This window comes from Crinia signifera, chromosome 2 (genome assembly GCF_055691185.1).
Source record: "Crinia signifera chromosome 2, ASM5569118v1, whole genome shotgun sequence".
NCBI classification, from domain to species: domain Eukaryota; kingdom Metazoa; phylum Chordata; class Amphibia; order Anura; family Myobatrachidae; genus Crinia; species Crinia signifera.
The window spans coordinates 138,064,184-138,089,611 of record NC_139218.1 but is presented as its reverse complement, the minus strand read 5'-3'; the positions used below and the strand labels follow the sequence as shown (position 1 = coordinate 138,089,611).

At 44.5% G+C, this 25,428-nt stretch overlaps 1 protein-coding gene across 1 annotated transcript; it reads left to right on the top strand.

Annotated features, from left to right (window-relative positions):
* Positions 1–25,428, top strand: LOC146060083 (gastricsin-like). Its single transcript, XM_083172954.1, has 9 exons — positions 1–56; positions 4,767–4,923; positions 5,008–5,125; positions 6,530–6,648; positions 9,604–9,803; positions 21,308–21,415; positions 22,296–22,443; positions 22,660–22,758; positions 25,276–25,428. Exons 1-9 carry the CDS (start codon positions 1–3, stop codon positions 25,426–25,428), a joined length of 1,158 nt encoding a protein of 385 aa, XP_083029080.1.

Below are 25,428 nucleotides of genomic sequence, written 5' to 3'. Positions count from 1 at the left end.
ATGAAGTGGGTGGTGTTTACTTTCATCTGCCTCCAGCTGGCAGAGGGGCTGGTAAGGTGAGTGCCAGCCATCTTATGTACATTCTATACAATGGACGATAAATGCCTTGCCAATATTATTTACCAGATTTTAACTTAAAGAATAATCTTTTTTTCTTTGATTTTACATTTAGTATTGCTACCATAGTTCTCCAAGCTCCCGAGGAATTATAATTCCATGCGTAACATATAACTGAACATTGTTCTTTATTTTATAGAAATTGTAGAAAATATGTATTGCTTAATAATTATACCTTAATACCTTATACCATAATTTAGTTTGAGGCTTTATACAGAACCTCTTTTATCCAGAACCTCTTAGACACTGATTAAAAACATTAGACAGTTGATATCATTATATACAGAATATTAACCTGTTTTGTAAATTGCATTTTTTTTAAATCTATATTGAAAAACATAATAATATTTAAAGTGTAAATAAACTACCTACCCAGTATAAAACTACCTACCCGGCCAAAACAAATTAAAGGTTTAACTTATATAATGCCCCTTTCCCACTGCAGCTAAAAAACGGTAAATTGCTGATTTTCAGAGCAATTTACCGTTTTAAGGCTACAGTGGGAAAGTGCAAGAGTTGAAATACCGTTTAAAGCTAAATGGTATTTCAACCCGTTTTTAAAGCAGAGTCCTACACGTTAAAATAACGTTTAAGAGGCAGTGGGAATGCCTCTTAAACGTTATTTAGCCTCCAGGCAGTCCCAGTGCCTGATTAGACCTAGTAGTTCTCACTTTGTGCATGTGTAATGAGTGCACGTGCATAATAAAGAGCCGCTCATTACATATGTGCATTTGTAATGAGCGGCTCATTACATATGCACAAAGAGAGAACTACTAGTTCTTATCAGGCACTGGGACTGCCTGTACCCTGCATGGACCCCCACTGCCCTGCATCCCCGTGCAGGTAAGTACAAGGGGAGGGGAGGTGGGGGCACAGGGCAGGTACGGGGGGTTAATCACTCTTTACACTTGGGGGGGGGGGAGGGATTAGGCACTCTTTACACTGGGGGGAGGGGGTTAGGCACTCTACATTTTACACCACAGGTCTTCAACCGGTGGCCCTCCAGATGTTGTGGAACTACATTTCCCAGCATGCCCTGACAGTTTTGGCATGCTCTTATAGGAAAAAATGTGGCAATGCATGTTGGAACATGTAGTTTCACAACATCTGGAGGGCCATAGGTTGAAGACCCATGTTTTACACGGTTCACTGCAATGGGAATGGTACTTAAATGGTATTTAAAACGGTAATCTGCTGCAGTGGGAATGCTAATACCGTTTTAAATACCATTTAAGATTACCAGTACTTTAAACTGGTCTGCAGTGGGAAAGCAGCATAAGGGAAGTAAGCACCACAACACACACACACACACTTCACCAACAACAAATAAAGTAGATAATATATTTGAAAATGTTTCTGATTTATTTCACAACACATCTGAATAATGCAAGTTCTTTGTGACAGTTTTAACTATCTTAATTTCATTATGGCATTCGGCATATTGCAATCTGAGGGAAGCTCTTCACTATAGAATCATTTATATTGAACTCCAATTACCCCGGCCCTACTACCAAATAGCAAATATCCCTGCAAGATATACTCACCAACAATTAGCTCTGCTAATGCAATTCTTCAGGAAAATTCTAAAAATCAGTGTTTCTGACTCCAGTCAACCATTAAGTGCCACACAGAGATCCCAAGTTATCCTGCTACCTGTGGTATTACCACAAGCTAGAACATTATCTCCCAGATTTTCTGCTAATTAAGCAGAGAAGTGTATACTGTGAATCTATTCCTTATTAATTAAGATCTTAAATATTATATAGTAAAAGTGTTTATCAATGACCGCTTGATTCCCTGGTGTTTAGGCTGGGTAGGCCCACACTGAGCGATTACTTTAACCTTTTGAGCTTTCAGCTCAAAAGCCACCCAATGTGTATGGCTGCCACCACTGATCTGCTGGAATTATGTATGCAGTGAGCAAATTTCAAAACGCCCAGTATGTATGCATCTTTTATCAGCCTGGGTTTCATATAAATAAATACATACATGCATAAATACTTATCTTTATGCTCCATAAAGGTGTCTACAGTGTTTTACACATTAAAGTCAATGTTATTCAAAAATAATATATACTTACTAAGTGATTCATTGTGCCCTACGGATGCACTTCACACCTTTGTGAGGGGCTCCACCCCCTTAGCCTGTGAACGCCTTTATTGCGTGAAATATGGTTTGTGTGGGAGGGGTGGGTGGGGAAATACTGCGGGTGCGGGAGGGGCAGGTATGGTGTGTCCACTGGTGGATGTCAGGGTGCCGTGGGTGTCCGGTGGTGCTGTGGGTGTGGGAGAGTGCGGGTGTGCTGCATGTGGTGGAGTTGCACTTGTGGGGGTTCTTTGGCTGGGAGAGGGGCGGGTGCGGGGGGTCAGGTTGTTGGTGCAGGTGCGGTGGTGTTGTGGGTGGGTGAGGGGCAGTTGCGGGGGTACTGCGGCTGTGTGTGAGAGTTGGGTGCAGGTAATCCATGTGCGGGTATACTGCGTGCGCAGTAGGTGCGGTTGCAGGAGTGCCATAGGTGGATGCAGTGTTACCGCGGATTGGGGAGGTGCGGGTGTATATTGGGTGTGTGCAGGGGTGACATGGGTGGGGGATGTGGTGGGTGTGGGCATACTGCAGTAGTCTTTTGCTCCGGTGCTGGGTGGGCACGGGTGGTTGGAGAGGTGTGTGCGAGTGTGCTGCAGGTGTGGGAGGTGTGCATGCAGTACTGCTTAGGGGGCAGGAGGGTGTCCAGGGGTGCTATCCGAATCCTTCCCATCAGCTACAGCCTCCCCCACACTAATTATCCACAACAACTATCACACCCCCTGATCCCACAAAATCCCTTCATTATCCAAGTGAACTGTCAGCCTTTTGCCTTGATATTATCCACATGCATAGGCACTGAAACCGTGGGTGCTCCGGGGCCCGAGCAACCATGGAAAGTGAGGAGCACCCACGGCCATGGCAGGCGCTTACCCGTTCTGTCGGCATCTGGCGATTATGCTGCACGGCTAGCAACACAAAATCCTTTACCGAGAGAGACTTTAATGTGCGGATGCAAGTGCAGAACGGTACTACAGCCGCAGCAGGGTCCCAGCAGCGAATATGCTGTCAGCAGCGGGGGACCCTGCAGCGGATGGGAGCTAGTAGCGGTATTAATACTGCTGCTAGTTCCCATATTCCGCAGGGACCCCCACTGCTGACGGCATATCCGCTGCTGGGACCCCGCTGCGATGCTGCCAGGATCCCGGATGATGAGCAGCGGGTGAACTCTAAGGGGAGGAGTGGGGGGGTATGTGGGAGCGCGCCGCCTTGAGCACCCACCGGAGAAAACATAAATCGGCGCCCTTGTCCTCATGAGCCAACAGCTACCTACCCTCCTATCACCGGCAACACTGACAGGAGGACAACCCCCATCCCCAGGTGTTCCTGGGGCCGTCTGAATCGCAGATAACCACCATCCTTCATGTTACCCCTGATCCTGCACCTCCACCACTGTCAGCCTTATATTGCCACGCAGCAGGCGCAACCCCACTCCATGTGTACTCACCGTCTCAGCTCATCCTCTGTGTCTCCCGCTCCCCGGTGTAAGTAACACATCCAGCACCGGCCGCAGCATGTACACTTCCAGGTCCGATGCATAAGTGGGTATATTGTCCAGGTGTGCTGTACTTGAAAGGGCAGGCCAAATCTGTGTATTGCTAGGCTCTGTGTAATATGCTGGGAGGGGTGTGGAGTTCACTGTGTAACTCCGCCCAGCGTTATACACACAGTGATTGACAGATTTGGCTAAATATATAGGAGATTAATTATTACATTATAATGTAAAGGGGCCTACACACAGGGAGATTTTCTGAGCATTCTATGCGATGCTAGATCACTTAGAATGCACAGCAAGATCACTCAGCACACAGCAATGTCTGTCAGGGCCAGTGTTCCCTACCTGGTGATATTCCTAGATTTATCCAGCATACTATCGCTATGGCCCCTACACATGGAGCAATGTAGGAGCATTTTCTAAGCAACCTAGTCAAATCGCTTAGAAAATGCCCCTAAATTGTTAAGTGTGTAGGCCCCATAAGATTGTATGCCATCATTAGTGCTTATATCCAAGCACAAAACAGTCCACTGCATTAACTGTCATTCAAATTGTTGGAAAATATACTTCAAGACAATCTTTCAAACATATATCTTTAAATTGCACTCATTATACTTATGACACAGCGGTGTCCATTTGAGCATGTCCCTTGTGTTCCGGGAAGTGTCCCCATCTGCTGGTGCTTTCTAATAATACAGCCTTCACCGGTCTGGGTAGCAGCGTGCCATAGTGGCTAATACATCCTTTTTTCCTGGTCCTTAATGTGTCTTGTGCTTGTCAAAGGCTTCCTCAGAAGGTCAACTGCTAGGCTCGGAGGCTGTACCTCGTCCCAGATATATCGTTAAAACTTTTCTGACTGGCAAAAATCTCATACACAGAGTTATGACAGTCGCATAATACAGTGATTTACTGTAGCCTTATATTGTGTATCAATGTTTTGGTTCCACTGGATCCTTTTTGTCAGCGGGGGAAAAAAACTTGTTGCAAAATTAAATCATTTTTGTACTTTTTAAGTTCTTTTTTTTTAACTTTTATAAATATATAATTATTTTCCTCTGTAAACCTCCCATTTCAGAGTTCCCCTGAAGAGGTACAAGTCAGCCAGGGATACCATGCGGGAGAAAGGTATTCTCACAGAGTATATGAAGACACATAAAAGAGATCCTGCACTTAAGTACCACTTCAACCAGAAATTTGATTTTGCTGTAGCCTATGAACCCATGTACATGGATGTGAGTTATATGTCATTATATGCAAAAAAATAAATGTCATAGAATTGTATCAAGATACAGATTAAGTTTTGTTTGCTTTTGTAGACATACTACTATGGACAGATCAGCATAGGAACTCCTCCCCAAAACTTCCTGGTCCTGTTCGACACTGGATCTTCCAACCTCTGGGTCCCATCCACCTCCTGTCAAAGTTCAGCATGCAGTAAGTATTAAGTTGTCTTAGGAGGTTATTGTAGTTTGGGTTTAAAGCATCTACAGTATTCTGACCTCACTACACATGGCGGCCAATGCAAGATCGCTCAAAGCTAGGGGATTCGGTGGCGGGGGTGGGTTGGCGTTCCGCGGGGTGGTGTTTCAGCGCTTGGTAAGCAGTGAATTTCGCTGCTTACCAAGAATTAGGCCCATGGTGGGTTATTAAGATTGCTAAACCTATTTGCTATTTTGTAAAACGATATATGCCTAATCAGAATCTGTACACAGTAGGGATTGGGCATCAACATTGATGGTTTAGAGCAGCGGTACTCAAACTGTGGGTCCTGACCCCAAAGTGGGTCCCGATCTTCTCAGCATGGGGTCGCGACTCCATGTTGTGACCATCGGGCTGATGACTTTTCTAATCTCAGTCAGTGATTCAAGGAGTCTGAAACATCTGTTGAATTGTCTGGTATTTTAGACTCTCATATGTAGTAAACAATAAACATGGGCCAATTTGTTTTATGCTGCCACAAAATTATGCAATATGCACATATATCTGTATACTGTATTTCAGAATTACGTTTACTGTCCCAGTGGACGGAATGCCGGCAGTCACAATACTGACGCCGGCATCTTAATTACCGCTGGGAGACCAACTGTTGTCATCCTTCCTGCTGGCATCCCAAACATAAGTATGTGTGCAGCATTAGCATTGTTCTTGGGGGGAGGGGGTGTTATGTTTGACCTCTTGGAGACTTACATTTATGCTGCCGGGGTTTAGGCTGCGAGGAAGGAGGGTTAAGCACTTAGGAGGAGTTAGAGTTAGACTCTACGGTGTGTGTGTGTGTGGGGTAGGTTTAGGCAGTAGGGTAGCAGGGTTAGGCACTAGCAGGGGGGTAGGGTTAGGCTGCATGGTGTAGAAGGTTAGGCTGCAGTCAGGAACGGTTAGAGAAGCCAGGGAGAAGGCAAGTATATTTACCGGACCCCTGTTGGCATTCCCTCCATTGAAATGCCAGCGTCTGTATTCTAAACGCTGGCATCCCCACTGCCAATAAGGTGTATGTATGCCGTATTTCAACATTGTCATTTATATTATGAAAAATTTAGGGTATGCTGTTTTTCTTTTCCAATGTCCTGCTTTGTATTTCTAGCCCTTCTGTTTAATATGTTGTATGTACAGACTCTTTAGATACAGGATAAATGCATTCATGAGCAAAAGCATTAATAGTGCTGGTTAATAAAAAAAAAATGGACCAACCGCATAAACATAACAACTGTATTTTTTTTTAATCATTTAATAATATTTATTTATAATTTCATGATGAAAAGTGTAAATTTAATAGATGATGCTCATTTTTTACTTGACATATTTTATGTACAATGAGTAAAGAGTTTTTTCTGCTGTATGCAGGCAACCACAATATGTTCAATCCCAGCCAGTCCTCTACCTATACAACCAATAACCAACAGTTCACCATGTCCTATGGCAGTGGCAGTGTCAGTGGTGTCTTCGGCTATGACACAGTGGCTGTAAGTAAACTGAGATTAAACTCTTTTGGCATGCATATATATATATATATATATATATATATATATATATATATATATATATATATACACATATAGGATCGTGCGTCACTAGGCCACAAAACACATTAGGATGTGACCTAATGATGTATGATCCTCCCGACATGGTGCTTCTCCTCTGTGTGCACATTCGACCTGGTTTCCAGTTTCCAGCGCACAGCGGCTTACTCTGGTCAGTGGCATGGGGTTAAGACTCCCGGCAGTATCCATGGTAGTGGATGGAGACATAGGTGCCGATTTATATTTTTGCTGGTGGGTGCTCAAGCCAATAATATAGAGTGGCTTCATGGGGTGATAATACCAATAATACCAATTTATATTACGGAGCACAGTTGTCTCATATATTCAAATTACAGCAACAGAGTTCCACATACATAAATTCCCCCACAGTGCAGGTACATAAATGCCCCCACAGTGCAGGTACATAAATGCCCCCAAAGTGCAGGTACATAAATGCCCCCACAGTGCAGGTACTCCGGGACAGAATACACTCTTCCCGGCATACTGTTTCCCAGGTGGGGGGTCCGGCAATGTGGGTGCTGCAGCCACAAATTAGCAAGTTAATATGGCAGCCCAGCAGCGGGATACGGGAATCGGCACCTATGGATGGAGAGGTTTGACTGGTAACACCTCTATGATTAAGCCTTGTGGTAACCAGCCCACATTGATTTGGGTTATGGTATGCATCAATAGAATGACTCATCATAGACAGTCATATGGTCACTAATGGTAGACAGTCTCAAGGTTGACAGGGTCAAAAGGTCGACATGGTCTAAAGGTCGACAGGTAAAAGGTCAACATGGTTAAAAGGTGGACATGAAAAAGGTCGACATTGTGAAAAGGTCGACGGACAAAATGTCGACATTAAAAAGGTTGACGCGAGTTTTAAATGATTTTAGGGTGTCTATGTTGACATAGGTCGACATGGACTCTGTAATTGTACCACATCCCCTCGCATGGCTCGCTGCACTCGCCATGCTTCGGACTTGGTGCCTCGCTGCGCTCGGCACACTATTTGATTCTCCCTCCATACCCTAGTGGATGGTAGGGCATGAAATGCTGCCTGTCGGCATATGTCGGCTGAAAATTTTGTAAAAAAATGCATGTCTACCTTTTCCATGTCAACCTTTTCAATGTTGAACTTTTGACCATGTCAACCATTCGACCCTGTCGACCTATTGTGTGTTGACCATTAGTGGTCGACCATATGACTGTCTATCATGAGTCAGTCTATGATCAGTCCGGATACCATTGATTTGTCCTTTGGTAAAAGCAATACTTATTGATGCTTGTTATACATGTGCATTTTATAATAAAAAAGGTTTATTGCACTATGGAGCACCCCCTATCCTAATCGTGCTTTTGACAGAAGCAGTCTTTTATATATTATTTATATATATCTAGTGTCCGTATGTCTCTGAAACACTGCGATCTGTTGGCAGCGAGTGAGACTACGGGTGAGATTTAATAGAGTGTGATGTTTAGACTTTTGTGATTTTTTCATAAAAAAGTCTGAATTCATACATTTTCCAAAAATCGCACATTTAATAAGATTCGAATTGAGCTAAAAATCACACTTTTTCCAACAAAAACGCACATTTTGACCTGTCGATTTTTTCTCACGCTTCAATTCGCAGATGTTTTCCCATTATAAAGTAAACAACTCGCTAATTTAATAGGGTGCGAATTCTAATAAATGTTACCAAAAAAAATAAATAGACCAGGTTCTGAAAGGAGAACTTGACAGAACCATGCACAGATCATTGAGATCTGTGCATGGTTCGGTCTTAAAAAATGTGTAAAAGTTAAAGTGAAAAAAAAAAAAGGCGAGGGCTTCCCCCTCCTGAGCTTAACCAGCCTCAGCCTCGAGTTGGACCTGGTTCCAAATATACGGGGGGACAAAAAAACTGGGGGTCCCCCATATTTTGAAACTGGCAAGGTTTGTCAATCTTAAAACTACCAAGAGTCTGGGGCTGGTTTCAGAAATACAGGGGACCCCTACACTTTTTGTCCCCCCATATTTTTGGAACCAGGTCCAGCTGGTTATGCTAAGAAGGGGGGGCCCCACGCCATTTCTTTTTCTTTTACTCAAAAATGCACATTACCATGTCCCCAAAATCGCACATGTCCTCAAATTCTAAAATGATTAAAATTCGCATTTTCATGACTAAAAATCACACCATATCGCATTTTTTGCTCATTAAATTGTCGAATTCCTCCCCAAAAAATTTAACTTTTTTAAAAAAATGCGGTAAGGTACGTACCTTAACTAAAAATCACATAATATTAAATATTGCCCTATATCTCTTTCTCTCTCTCACAGAGGCAACTAGCTTTCAAAGCTTTTGCTTCGAGCAGGCTTACTAGTACATACATTATATACACATACACACACACACACATATATATATATATATATATATGTATATGTATATATATATATATATATAAATATATATATATATATATATATATTACTAGTAAGCCCGCCCGAAGCAAAGGCTTCAAAAGCTAGTCTGCTACCTTGTGAATGCCTTTTGTGTTTGTGCCTGTGTGAGAGAAAAAGAGATGTATTTCTCTCGCTTCCCACAGATGGCAGTGTTTCGGAGACACACAAATGGACACTAGACTATATATATCATTCAATAAGAAGACAAGGGCCATTGTGTACTAAGTGTGCTGGACCTGAACCATAATTTTTTTTAATAAACAGTTTATCTTGTAATAATCCACCCATGAAGTCACTAGTGATATATTTTCCTATTTTAATGGAATGTTGTATAACATCAAAGACACACACACATATATATATATATATATATATATATATATATATTTATTTTTTTGCATCTCCAAAAAATACTTGTCCCTTGAAGTACAAATCTTGTTACCATGTAGGTACAAGGACTAACCCTCACTAACCAGGAGATTGGACTGACCTACTCAGAGAGTGGCAACAGTTTCTACTACTCAAAATTTGATGGCATCTTTGGAATGGCATATCCTGCCATGTCTGCAGGGGGTGCCACCACTGCTATGCAAGGAATGTTACAGCAGAACCTGCTTAACTACCCAATCTTCAGTGTCTACATGAGCAGGTAAATAAACACTGGACGTACCAAAGAGCATTGAGACAGAAGGCAGTGCATTGAATAATTTAGGTAATCATATTCAGATCACCGCTACAAACTATCTCAACTTTTGTACTGAATTGTGATTTAGTAAATTGATCAGTCACTACTTCCATCAGATGTAAGTGATCTATGTTTTTATAGCACAGCAGTGACAACACCTCAAATGCAATAATAAAAAAAAAAATTGTTATATGTTTTAATCTGTACTTTGTCAAGAATTTATACTGATTGTTCAATCGGAATACACCTTTTGCTGTTGAAGGTGGGTGTGTGTATAGGGTGAAGGCTTGTCATCAGGATATACACATGTTTGGTGCCTTATTTATTCAGTATAAGGTAGATTGCTAGGCCTCTAAGCTGGAACAGTGTCTAGTAGGGGCGTAACTAGATATTCATAGGCCCCATAGCAAAAGGTTGTAAGGGCCCCCTATTTAGCAGCTGATGGTGATAAATGTATGTAAACATATTACTTAGACAGTAAAGATATGGGGCCCTTTAGCTCTTGGCCCGATAGCAGCTGAACCCCTTGCACCTATGGTAGTTACGCCCTTGGTGTCTAGCATCTGAAGTGTCTTGTTGTAACTAAGGTGTCATTAGTTTTTATAAATAAATATTGACACTATATTGGTGTTAAACCGAAGCAAAACTGCCACTAATGAAGATGCACCTACTGTCTGCATAACCTTCCAACTCTGCATTATATTTACTGTAAACATCCTAGCAGCTGATGTGTGACCTTGTGCATGTATACATTTTCGTATTTCAAAACTTACTTATATAAACCTGAAATAACGACTCGGAGACTTGGGTTTGGCAGAAATTGTTAGCTGAATTTATTGAAAACACTTTAAGCTAATTGCTTGTATTAGAATTCCTTAATTAAATGGTGGCCCAGAAAGAACGGCTAGTGATCTAAGCTCCACCCCACGACTGACGTATGTAATGACGTATTCCCTACACAAGCGGTATGGCTCCACCTACTCCATTGACTGCCACCCGCCTGGGTGGTCTCGCTGCCCCCCGAGCGGGAGATCTAGCACAGGCCTATAGTCAATGGAGGTGAGCGCACCGAGAACAACCGATGTGATGTATAAACATCGCTTACTGAAGGCCTAAATCAATTAATCTGCCGTTCTTTCCCGCCTTTCAGCCAACGCGTTTACAGCCCCCCTTTATCCCCCCCTTACTAAATCGTAATAGGGCGGGTAGGGTGGGAAATTCCACAGGGAAAAGAGGAAGACTCCTCCTTCCCTGTTCCTATTATCCCAGCTAACTCTGCCCTCCCCTGTTTTCCTATTGGCTCCGAGTCACATGCTCCATAGTGTACACACAGCCTTGGATGTTTAATTCACTCCTTTCCTATGGCAGTCATTACGTTATTCTAAACATCCTAGCAGCTGATGTGTGACCTTGTGCATGTATACATTTTCGTATTTCAAAACTTACTTATATAAACCTGAAATAACGACTCGGAGACTTGGGTTTGGCAGAAATTGTTAGCTGAATTTATTGAAAACACTTTAAGCTAATTGCTTGTATTAGAATTCCTTAATTAAATGGTGGCCCAGAAAGAACGGCTAGTGATCTAAGCTCCACCCCACGACTGACGTATGTAATGACGTATTCCCTACACAAGCGGTATGGCTCCACCTACTCCATTGACTGCCACCCGCCTGGGTGGTCTCGCTGCCCCCCGAGCGGGAGATCTAGCACAGGCCTATAGTCAATGGAGGTGAGCGCACCGAGAACAACCGATGTGATGTATAAACATCGCTTACTGAAGGCCTAAATCAATTAATCTGCCGTTCTTTCCCGCCAAAGCGGGGGTCCTGGTCCCAGGACACCCCCGCCCCGCCACCAGACTAGAGCACCATAAGGACGCTCCTAGAAATAGATCCTCCTCAACTCTGAGCCTCCCTTTCCTTACGTAGGGGATTCTAACCGGGAAAGGCCACCGGACCGCTCCAGGTCAGGGCCTGCAGCTTCCCTGCTGTGCTAGTGTGGATCAGACCACTCGAGGTCAGGGCCCGCAGCTTCCGTGCTGTGCCCTTGGCCAACTGACCCCTTCTAGGTCAGGGCCCGCAGCTTCCCTGCTGCGCTAACATGCATCAGACCACTCAAGGTCATGGGCCCACAGCTTCCATGCTGTGCCCAATGGGCAACTGACCACTTACAGGTCAGGGCCCGCAGCTTCCCTGCTGCGCTAATATGCATTAGACCACTCAGGGTCATGGGCCCACAGCTTCCATGCTGTGCCCAATGGCCAACTGACCACTTACAGGTCAGGGCCCGCAGCTTCCCTGCTGTGCTAATATGCATCAGACCACTCAAGGTCGTGGGCCCCCAGCTTCCATGCTGTGCCCATGGCCAACTGACCACTTACCGGTCAGGGCCCGCAGCGTCCCTGCTGCGCTAGGTACAAGAATTGTGCACTGGTTTGTAAGGCTATGATATGTTAGCGTATTTTAGGAGGATCTGCCAAAGAAAATAAAAATTTCTGATGCCCAATTTTGGTAGCATATAATTTGGTAAAGTACCAATAGAACGCCCATTTCTGACACAAAGGGGGAAGGGTTCTGGGGAATGGGGATTACTCGGCCGGAGGACAAAAACGTCTGGACCTGCTGAGGGACTATTGACTATAGAATTCAGTCTGTCAGTTCAGGTAAAAAAGCGTGAAAACTCCGGACGCTCTGCCCAACAACAGAGCGTAGTTAATCCCCGAGTAGGATGGGCACACTTGACATACAAACATCCACCCAAGCGCTAGCGCAATCAGGCTGGCGCACTGCCCTCATGGCAGTAGATGCGGGCAGATGTACTTATTGTAACAAGCGGAACGCCATCGGCCTAAAGCCTCAAACTCTTCCGCCGTGCGGCCTGCCCTTGCCGCGGTTGTAGCCGCCCCTACTCTGTGAGTGTGTGCAGAATTCCCTTAGGGAGAGGCCACCCTTCAAGGCATCAGCGCAACATCCAGCTGAATGGGTACCCCACTTCTAGGTCAGGGCCCGCAGCTTCCCTGCTGTGCCCAATGGCCATCTGACCACCTACAGGTCAGGGCCCGCAGCTTCCCTGCTGCGCTAATATGCATCGGACTAGTCAAGGTTGTGGGCCCCCAGCTTCCATGCTGTGCCCATGGCCAACTGACCACTTACCGGTCAGGGCCCGCAGCTTCCCTGCTGCGCTAATATGCATCAGACCCGTCAAGGTCGTGGGCCCCCAGCTTCCATGCTGTGCCCATGGCCAACTGACCACTTACAGGTCAGGGCCCGCAGCTTCCCTGCTGCGCTAGTATGTATTAGACCCCTTAAGGTCGGCATGTCCCTTTTTAGCCCCACTTACTCCCCTTACTGTAGTTAAGTAAGAGGGATTACAATACTGCGCCGCTGAAGGCTGCTGTAACCATTGTGAAGGTTGCCCTGTAGCGATGGCCGTGGGCCCCCTGATCTGTGAGCTTCCACATTAAGCCGTGTTTCCTTTAGAAAGAAAGGGCCATGACGTATAGCTGTAATTGGCTGTTGTGCCTGCGGCTCTCTTTCAAGCCTCGCGTATCTGCGGTGTAGCCGTATTGAACCACCCCTGGCCAAGCCGCCCTCCTGCTCTTATTGCTGTGTCCTTGCTTGCTCGCCCGCCTACTGGCATACCTGGCTGGCTGTGCCCTTGGGAGCCCTGGCCGTGCTACTTACTTCCGGCCCCTTTTCCTATCAAGAGTGGCTGGTGTGAGGCACAGCATGCGCAGAAAGGGAAGAACACTAAAAAACATTGTCTCACCACTGGAAGGACCGTCACCTGCTTGCTCTGACTCGGCTGTCCACACCTCATCAACCTCAGTGTTCGATTTGGATTCGATTTCCCATTCCTTCCACGTTTTCTCGAGCCATTTGTCATCTGTGGAGACATGTGACTGGTCCCTGTCCTACTGCCCTCACACTTCCCTGATGCTGGAGCTATGTTATATACTAATATATAGTGCGATCCGCAGAGGGTGAAGTAGGGCTTTGGGGGGTGGGTTCAAAATGTTAATATGGTATTGCGACATATGGCCATATACGCCAGCTCCTTACGCTATGGCTAGCGAATAATAGGTTAAAGGATGCCATCATCCCGATGTATGTATTCCTGCAATTGCTACTATCTATGTGTTAGCGGTGATTCATATTGTTCCTATATAACATAGTGCTTTCTAGGGAACCTTTTACCTATAGCGCACTGCCCTGGATTTTAAATTCTATATTTCCTTCCCTATGGACGCATATGCCCATTAAAGCTCATTTTGCTGTAAGCACCCATGCATGTACCAGTATGAGTGTGGAATATTATAATTGGGACCATTGGTTAATATTGTAATGCTGGAGGTGTAGGCTTTACCTATGGTGCTGCTTGATGCCAAGCCCTAGGGAATATCTGAGCGGGAACCTAGCTCTGTCCATGCACCTCACTTCTGTGTTCTGCGGCCGAGCACGGCATAATTTTTCCGTTGCTGTTATTTAATAGCAGATCTGAGTAGCAGATGGCGGCTCTTCTGTCCTAGAATGTAGCTAATCGACCCTTAAAGGCTAGTGCTCTTCAATACTCCTTGTGCTGCGCCCCGTGCCTCTACTGTCATATTATGTCATCTATTTATTATGCCGTTATAAGGCCCCAATTTCTAGCCAATGCCTGGATAACAGTGATCCCTGAGACAACACACCTTTTACTAACCACTGTATACTTAGGGATTGCGGCTGATCTTGTTGAGACATAAAACACCAAGGGGCCAAGTGTTATTATAGCAAGAGATTGCGGTTAGTGGGCAATATGACAGAATATCTACAGATTGTAAGCTTGCAGCAGGGTCCTCCTACTTCCCAATCTGTCGTTACCCCGTTTGATTTCCCCTTGTCTCTGATTGTAGAGCGCAACAGAATTTGCTGCGATATATAGGAAACAGCAAATCAATAGATCAATGCGCAAATGTGACAATTGTAGAAGGAAGTTTGACTCCTGTCCTAGAATATAGCTGCTCTCACCGTTAAAAGCTGTTGCTTTTAAATAACTCATTATGCGTTGCCCTGTACTTCCACAATCATATTATGTAGTCTATTTATTATGCCTTTATAAGGCTGCAACTTCCAGACAAATGCACTGGAGAACGGTGATACCTGAGCCAAACGCCTTTTACTGTATACCTAGGGATTGCGGCTGATCTTATTGAGACGTACAAAAACACAAAGGGCAAACGTGTTAATTATAGAAAGAGATTGCTGTTAGTGAACAATATGGCAGAATATGTATACCTTGTAAACTTGTACCCAGTTTGCTTTATCACTGTCTACAACTGTGAAGCGCAACAGAATCTGCTGCACTATATGGGAAACTCTAAATAATTAATTAAATCAATATTCAAACGTATCAATTATAGAGGAAATTGCTGCCAGTGGGCAATATGGCAGCATCTGTGCAGTATGGCAGTACAGTGGTTAGTATCACTGCTACTAGCTGGGTTATTGCGTAATTGCAATACCTTGTCCAACCGTTTAAAAACCATACTGTACCAGCATGCTTTTTCATTTTTACAATTGTAGCAGTATATAAACCTAATGCCGTCCGTCCTGGTGGTGGCCAAAAACCTAGGGGGTCCCTGTCAGGGGCGCAATCAATTGCCATATGACATCTATGTGGCCTCCGTGTCCTGACCAGCGGTTGGGACATACGAGGCTACTTTGACTACTAGTTTCAGGGAGATGCTAGTTGGTCGAATAATTTTTGGACGGTGCCTTATGAGGCGGCGTGTCATGCCCCACCCCAAGGCGTGTCTAGTTCCCTATAAGGAGAGCTTGTGCACGTGGCCTAGAAGCCTGGGTGTGTACTGCTACATCTGAGGGGAATTATTATTATTTTTGTTTTTAAATTGCCTTATATCCCAATGTAGGTGAGGCCCGAAGCAGATATTTTGAGGCAAAATATAACAGTGTCATGTGTGCCTCCAGCAGTTACTCGGGGTTTCCTCACACACTCTAAAAACATGCTGTCAGGTTAATCGGGCAGACAGGATGGGCCAACGGATAAATGTAAAGCATGGCAGTCCGAGTTATCCCCTTTTCCCTGCCTGGGCTCTCTTGCGCTGCTTCTCCAATCTCTACCCTTGCTTTCCTATTCCTTCCTATTTTCCCCTGAAGATCCCTCCATCAGTAGTGTTAAAACCCCTGCCATGTAGGGCCCCTTTTAAAGAAAACAGAGAGGAGTGAGGGGTCCAATGCGGGGGCTGGTGGGATTGATCTAGAGTCAATACCAGACCTTAGAAAAGACCTGGAGTGTTCCCCTGCCTCTGAGCCCCGCATTCCCACCTCAAATTCCTCTGCCTTACCCCTTCCCTGTGAGTCTGAGGTGAGTGCGTGCCGCCAGCGCCCTCTAGTGGCTGATCCGACTCCCCCTGTTACGTTAGTTGTTGCTGCTGGCATTACTTTCCCCCCCCCCCCGCAGCTTCTCCCGTGCCAACCCCCCGTTGACCCTTGAACCGTGGCTTCCAGCTCCCTGCGAGGCCTTGCCGGTTGGAGCCGTGGTGCTTTTGCTGGCCTGGCTCCCTTAGGCGCCTAACCCGCCATTCCCCCCCCAGCGGCGTGATTGCCTGTACTCTCCCCCTTCCTTCCGCCATCCCCGGGCGGGTGTGTACGGCAGCCCTGGATTCTCCCATAGAGGGACCCGGCAGGCGGACATAGGTATGAGGGGACAATGCGCGGTGCCGCGGCGACACAGCTGATGTGTCGGTCGCCGCAGCACTGTCCAGTGCCTTGCTAATGGACCGGCATTGCGTGGAGGCAGCGGGGCGCCGTGGGGAACAGAGCGATGGCTCTGAGGCTTTGAAGCTCAGACCGGCCTAGATTTGCGCCGCTTCTCCCATGATCCGGCCAGGGAACGGAGGTAAGAGGGGACATGGAGCGGTGAGGCAGCGACACCGGTGATGTGTCCATTGCCGCAGTACCGCCCGATAAGGTGCGTGGAGGGGGACGCTGTCTGCCAGCAGCGGGACGATTGCGTAGGCTGCGAGGGTGAGCGGACAGGCCCGGCCTCCCCAGCAAATAATGCGGGTGGTTGGGACCTGCGCTGCGGGCGGATGCCATCGTTCAGGGGTGCAGGCGGGCACACAATTAAACAGTTGGGCTAATAATATGGACTGAACAATCTGGGCACGCAGACTAACAACCAAAATTCTCCCATATGTCTTGTAATCCTGAGTGTAAAGCTAGTGTACAATGCTAGTGTATAACCCCTTGTCCCTAAAGGTTAGCTAAAGTCTACCTAAATACCAATGTCTATAGATCAAAGGCTAGCTACCAAACCTAGGGCTATATTCTATAGCAGGGTCAGGGAGGGGAAAAACAAAAGCTTCCACTCACCAGAAATTCCACAGGGAAAAGAGGAAGACTCCTCCTTCCCTGTTCCTATTATCCCAGCTAACTCTGCCCTCCCCTGTTTTCCTATTGGCTCCGAGTCACATGCTCCATAGTGTACACACAGCCTTGGATGTTTAATTCACTCCTTTCCTATGGCAGTCATTACGTTATTCTTCTGGACACTGCAAGAACTTTCCACTTCACCTGTTCTTCCACTACAACTATTTGTATTTGTACTGTCATTTTTAAATTTTTGGTACTTGTTTCCTAGCACGGCGCCCATCGCATTGTGGAGGTTATTCTAGTTCACTCGCAAAGGCACAATCACTCTCTAATATACAAAGCCATGTGCACTGCAGGTGGGGCTGATGTAACATGTGCAGAGAAAGTTAGATTTGGGTGTTTTTATGTTTCTGTGCAGGGTAAATACTGGCTGATTTATTTTTAAACTGCAATATAGATATCAGTTTGAAGTACAGACCCCCACCCAAATCTAACTCTCTCTGTACATGTTACCTCAGCCCCACCTGCAGTGCACATGGTTTTGTCCATTAGAGAGTGTTTGTGCCTTTGCGAGTGAACTAGAATAACCCCCTGTATACCATAAGACTAAGTATGGTATGCGATGCGATGCGATGTTGTACAATAAAAAATTGTATGCCATTGTATGCCATACAATGGCATACAATGCGATGGTATACGATTTTTTATTGTACAACCACCCAGATGGGTCCATACAATCAACGGCAACCTGAATCGTGGCGAGTGCAGCGAGCCCGCGAGGGGCGGTGGTCCGCGTCCTCAGAACTTTTCATACCCCCACTATCCACATCGGCATTGAGTTGACTTTATTTATTGTGGCGAGCGCAGCGAGCCCGAAGTGTGGTGAGCCCTGCGAGGGGATGTGGAATACATGTAAAGTAATACGCGTCCCCTCGCGGGGCTCGCTTCATGCGCACGCCATGCTTCGGGCTGTGTGGCTCGCTGCGCTCGCCACACTATCTAAAATCAACTCCACGCCGATGTGGATAGTGTGGTTATGAAAAGGTCGGAGGATGCGTTCCGCCGCCCCTCGCAGACTCGCAGCGCTCGCCACGCTTCGGCTTTGCGTTGATAGTGGGGGTGGGTGGGGGTGCATTTAACATTTAACAATAAAAAATCGTATTGGGGCTGCTTTTACCATTGTAAGCACTCATTTGGGTGCTTATACAATAAAAATTGTATCGCATTGCATGCATCGTATGCGGCTATATGGCATGCAATGCAATGCGATGGCATAAGATGCCATAAGATAAAAAAATTGGGAACCGTGCTAGGAAACAAGTACCTAATTTTTTATTTATAGACATCTGCATGGAAAACTGAACCAAAGTATTTGTGCTGATTATACAATGAAAGTCCTGTTGAATTTGCCAATTCTTATTTATTTACTACTTATTTTATTTTTAAAAAGCCAACATTATTTACCTACTAGTGTCCACTTATTGCACTGACTCATTATGGGCCAGATACACTACACTTCAAAAAGTGATCAAATGGAGAGTGAAAAACAGCCAGCCAATCAGCTCCTACCTGACATTTTTCAAACAAACACTGTCTGTGACCTGTCTCTCTTTGCAGGTATCCTTTGCTGTGCTTTCTGCCCGCCACCTATTTGTATGCCTGTCATTATTTTCCTTCCACTCCTATTCCCACACCCAACGTTCTGAGTTGCCTGTATGGCTCCTCATCACTTTACCTTCACAATCCTCTGCATTGGATCTTACCTTCCCCCCAGTTTCGGTTTACCACTCCTCACCCACAAACCAGCCCCTCTCAGCCTCCTCTCCCCCTTCCAGTCCATTCCATTCCCCTGTACAATCTTGAAAGGCAGATCCATCTGTGTTAAAATGCCTGCTATCCACAACCTCTTTATTTACCTCTCTCTTAACCTTCTTGCAATCCCCAAAACCTTTCTCTGACACAGCCTCCCCTGCTGCCTTCGCTCTCCTATTGGGACCTTTTCCTCACATACTCCTTCAGACCTGGCAATCGCCAAGGTCGGTATGGGCATTCACTTAGTGCCCAACTGCACTTTTCATGCTCTCCTCTACCCTGGTTACTACCTCTCCCCACATAGTTTAGTGTGCACTGAAACACCCCTGTGCATCAAAATGTACCTTTCCCCCACATAATCTTCTCACCAGGTCAATAAGTACTGGATGGTGATAACACTCAATAAAGACCACAATAATGACATCTGCTACCACTGCCTTATGAGGATGGCGTGACAAATGCCACAATCTTAAATACACTGGCATTAACTATACATCTACACAGTACAGTATATATGAATGACAAGCAACCTCACTGTTATTTTGCAAGTGTTTAAATTATTCCTATTGGATTTGCACTGGATTTGAAGGAAGCAATAGTGAGGGGTTTTTTTTTGCACAAAAGATTGACTATATTAGCTCCGAAACACTTTACTGTAAATTAACTTCATTTTCATTTGATATCAGAAAAAAACTATTACCGTATATTCCGGCGTATAAGACGACTTTTTAGCCCATAAAAATTTTCCCTCTAGTGGGGGGTCGTCTTATACGCCGGGTACGGCATATATTCACTAAAGGGTACCTCTCCTCGCCCCCCCCCCCTTCTTATGCATACGTACCGTACCTTAATAATAAAAGATAGAAGTACGGTATTTGTCTGCATCAGTGTTTTCTTCAGCCTAACGGCCTGTCAGATTGCACATTTGATGTCGGCGGCAGGCTCGGGTGTTTTCGGCGGGGCTCGGGGGGACTCGGGAGCGCTCAGGCACACGAGTACCCCCGAGCCCCGACGAAAACACCCGAGCCTGCCGCCGACATCAAATGCGCAATCAGACAGGCCGTTAGGCTGAAGAAAACACTGATGCAGACAAATACCGTACTTCTATCTTTTATTATTAAGGTACGGTACCTATGCATAAGAAGGGGGGGGGGGCCGAGGAGAGGTACCCTTTAATGAATACCGAGGTACCCTTTAATGAGGACAGCGGCATCTCTGCAGGGAAGCTGCAGATGAGGGGGTATTAAAACTTTATGTGGTGGGTTATGCTGGGGCAGGACAAACCTGCCCTGATAGGTTTGTCCTGCCCCAGCAAAACCCACCACTCAAGGGACCAGACAGCTGCTAGTGACAGGGAGGTGTGCGGAAGAGGGGGTAGTCTTATATGGCGAGTATATAACAAACTCTACATTTTGAGTGGAAATGTTGGGGGGTCGTCTTATACGCCCAGTCGTCTTATACACCGGCAAATACGGTAGATTACATGTTAGAGCAATTCCAAAGTAACGGATGTAACTAAGCAGTACGATGTTTGGGAAAAGTATCTGGAATGCTTCAAATATAAAATACACAAATTTTACCACAATTGTATCTACCATTGGTGATTAAAAATATGCAGTGTGAACAAGCCTCACCATTGTTCTCTGCTATAAATAATAATACATTTAAATGTAACCATCATAGGACATGCATCATTTTTTAAATAAATATGGTCTGATTTCTCTGAAACTACAACAGATATTTATTCCATACTTTTTAACAATAAGTATAAACCACGCAGATTGTTTTAGTATAATTTACAGAAAAGTCATTCTTAATACCTTGTCCATTATTTAATGGAACGTATGTGTAACGGATGTAGAGGTGATTATAGTTGGCTCGCTAAGCAGCGAAAATGCGATGCTTAGCGAGCCTTCTAACGCAGCCCGTCAGGCGTGCAAATGCCTGTCCCGTATTGAACTCTGAACATCCCCGCCACTTTGCAAATGGATGTTTTGCATAAAATCCATTTGCAGGTTAGCGTACAGGGCAAAAATTATTCAATGGTTGCCGACCTCCATCCCGCACCCCCCCACCCTGTGCGAGCACCACGGCGACTATGCAAGTAGCTAAAGGCACCCCTGCCCCCTTGTGAACATGCCAGGGACCGAAGGAATTAGAATCAGACCCGTAAACTATATCCACTTTTTGATGGAATTGCCCATTAATATAATGCTTACGTTTGAAATAATTGCAAATAATGCTACATTTTAATTTTCTTGCATTTCTGTCTGTGTTTAGTCAATCAGGAGAGGTGATCTTCGGTGGGGTTGATAATAGTTTGTATTCTGGACAAATTCAATGGGCTCCAGTCACTCAGGAAGTTTACTGGCAGGTTGGAATTGATGCGTAAGTTACTTCTTATTCTCATACTCTTAGCAAGATGTAAACGGCTTAAAGAAATGTACCTTAACCCTAAACAGTATATAATATATACACACTCACACACATACACTGTATATCATTTATTACATGTCTTGATATTTTTAAACAATGCATACATATATTGCATATATAAACATTTTTGAACAATGCATCATTCATATTGTCCCGTGTGCAAATGCCCTACACTAAGGCTGGTTATATATATTATCTGTTCAACCTAACATACAGTATTGGCAGGTCTGTACATCCGATATTTCTGTAAACAACATTATTCACAGACATATTGGGTCTCGTATACTGGTTACAGGGACTGACATCACAGCTGGGGTGACAAATTCAAATGCAATGTTGGCAACACTGTCTATGCAACAAAGGCTCAGGGGACAAGCTGTCTAGGTGTGTATTCAGCCTATAGCTGTCCATACACTAGCGCAATTTGGCCACTTTTCACCCGATTCCGACAGATCGAGACGAGAAATCTGTTGAAAAGTGGGCAAATCCCATGTGTTTGACATCTGACCCTCTCGGAGTCGGAAATTGTACCTGCTGCATGTCTGACCTCCAATTTGGAGAACCTCTCAGCAGCAGTGATAGGATTGCATATGATACACTGTATGCAAAAGGGCCACGTATGCTATATAATATGTGATACTGCCAGCAAGGGGCATTGCATCCCCTCTGTGAAGTCGCATAGTGTATGGGAGCCATAACTCTAAAGACATCACAGCATCTTAGGCAGACATATACTTATTATATAAAGTCTTTTAGTCTTACAAATGACTTAGCTCTTTGGATAGTGTGAGGATCAGGTATCTAGCTTTATTTAACTTTTTGTGCCATAAAGGTTCTCAGTCAATGGACAAGCAACAGGATGGTGCAGCCAAGGCTGCCAGGCTATTGTGGATACTGGAACCTCTCCTTTGACTGTCCCCCAGCAGTATATGGGCAGTCTGTTGCAATATCTTGGAGCCCAACAGGGGCAGAACGGAGAGGTAAGTTTAAATAATATTCAAAACCTTTCAATGCTTCCTTTCCGACAATATTAATCTGATCTGTCAATGCCTAAGCATCATTATGTCTATCGCTGGGTTTGTGCTAAGGAATACAAGCCCTGAATATTTTGGATCCGTATATGAAGTTAAAGTAAATTTCCTGAAAATCCCCTGACAGTTATCGGTAAATAGTGACACTTTCTCTTCTCTACTTAGTACCTGGTCAACTGCAACAATGTACAGAACCTGCCACCAATCAGCTTCACGATTAATGGAGTCCAGTTCCCTATTCCACCCTCTGGATACATAATCCAGGTAAACTTGTATTTTTGATATCACCAGTGCTATATTACGCTATACTAAAATTGATAAAACATTGATCATAGAGAATATATACTGTAATTCACACAGTTCTAAAAAGTTCTACATTATAAAGTATAGTTATATATTTACCCTGCATTATAAGAATTCAGTATAAATTGTCTAGAACACAAGTTATTTACAAAATATTGTGGCAAGGAACTCACACATACATTTGGGAATTATATATACCTTATTTGGAGACTTTCCACAAAATAAAAATGTTATCATTAAAATTTGACAAATAATCAGTTATCTGACTAAGATATTGTAACCACAAAAAGCAGTTATGTCATAACAATACATAAAGAATGTAACACAGAATTCCATACTGTATTAATCAATTAGTAGCGTCAAATTAATGGAATTGTACAGAAGTTATACAGCACTATGGGGATGATTCAGAGATTCAGAGGTTGGTGCTCATTGCAAAGCTGCTGTGTCTTTGTATGAAATAGCTGTTAGAAAATATGCAAAATCGCAGGAGGTATCTGTAATTAAAAGATGCCCACTGTTGGCTACTATAATCATATCAACCGCGTGACCATCAGATATCTGAGTTCCTAAGGTTATTCAGGATGTCTGGTGAAATCACAGTGCCGGGGCCAGTGAAGGATGTCAATCATGATACAGCATTACAAGCTACATCAAAGCCCCGGATCTGTACAAGCACAGATTTAAAAACATCAGATAGGAATGCATACCTCCCAACTGTTGCAATTAGAGCAGTTATTTGACTGTCCTGCTGTCCCTCCCATGGGAAGCAATGCACCGTGGGTGATTGCAGTTGGGGGAGTTGGAGATCATTGCTGCTCTGCGGTGATTGATGAAGAGATACCATGCATCTCTTTAGTGCAGGGAGGAGGGTGTGAGTGCATGGAGGGAGACAGGAGCTAGGGGAACACTTGGCAAGCCCCCCAAAATGATGAAAATGGGGATCATGGTCCTAGGCCATGCCACCTCCAGCTGAAGCCATGCCTACCCACCCGGTAGCTCCGCCTCCTTTAAGGGCCAGCCGCGTACCATATCTCTGTGTTGGGAGGTTTCACAAACATCTCTGAATTAGACCCTATTTTGCAGAGCAAAATGGAATTATGTAAATGTTTCTGTTGTATGTATGGAATAAGTTATACAAGTTTATACTAGCAGAAAAAAAATGTTTTTGAATTTGCCAAAAAAGCAGTAAAATTCATTAGTTTCTGCTATGCATAACAATAATATACATATAATCATTTTTGTAAATCAATTTATTAGGGATGTTTACATTTTAGCTTTGTTTGTAGAAAATCCATACCTCACAACTGTCCCGACTTTTGCGGGAACGTCCCTTTTTTTTGGGACGTTCCCTTATCTCGCCCGGGGATGGCAGTTTCCCCGTTTTCACCAGCTGACAGCAGTGAATAGATGCTGTGCGCATACACACAGCATCTATTCCTGCAGCCAGAGGGGCTGAGGGCTGGCCAACAGCTTACAGACTCATTGGCCATGCCCCCCACAGCGGCAAAATGGGGGCGTGGCCTTGCGAGAGTGATACAATTTGTAGGCCACATCCCTAAATTTCAGGTGTGCGCCTTGGGAGTGCAAGATTGTCCTTCCTGCCTGGAATCAAGAGTTGGGGGTATGGAAAATCTACAACAGTCCACAAAACAAAAGCCCACGTTTTCACCCTACTCACCCCTTTCACCAATCTACTTTTCTATTGTTCTTTCTATACCATTTTCAGACAACCACACAACCTCGGTATAGCATCAGCTGGACTAAAGGCTCATACACACTAGCCGATTTTGAGTTCAAATTAGCTCACTTTTGGCATTTTGAGCTGAAAATTGTCTAGTGTGCATGGGTCGCGATGAGTGGTGATCGCTGATGCGTGTTCCTGCAACATCACCAGCTACCGTCGGCCTGTTTTACAGGCCAAGTGAACCACTTTATAGTCTCCTACTGTAGAAAGGGGTTCACCCCCAGTGAAAATCACTGGGCCAGGTGAAAAACCACTCAGTGTGCACAGAGCAATTTATAGGACAGCGATTTGTACATCACACAAAACGCAAAAACTTTCAGTATATATGTACCTTAAAACAATATTATTATAAAATGCAGTACCGTATACAAGTAATACAGTATATTTTTAAATAATTGAGCTGAAAACACAAGTGTAACAATGGATGCAGGCCTGGTGAGGTGGAAAGTTATTACTGTTGCTCTGGTTCAGTAAGTTTTCATCAGCACTATAATCAGCCATGATAAATGACATTTATTGCAGCAACAATTCCTATATTAAGAAACAGATCCCTTAATCTTTAGGAACAATATTAAAGAAACCATTGTTTTTTCATATGGGGATGATATATCCACTTTAACTAAGTGTGTGGCTTTATAGTGACATTTTTCTACAGATTCCATCACGTCAAATTACAGATGCGTCTTATAATGTAGGCAACAGTTTATTAAATATCTTTTTCTTTCTTTCAGAATAATGGTTACTGTACTGTTGGTGTGGAGGAAACCTACCTCCCATCTCAGAATGGTCAGCCACTCTGGATCTTGGGAGATGTGTTCCTGAGGCAGTACTACTCAGTCTATGACATGAGAAACAACAGGGTGGGCTTCGCTCAGGCAGCATAA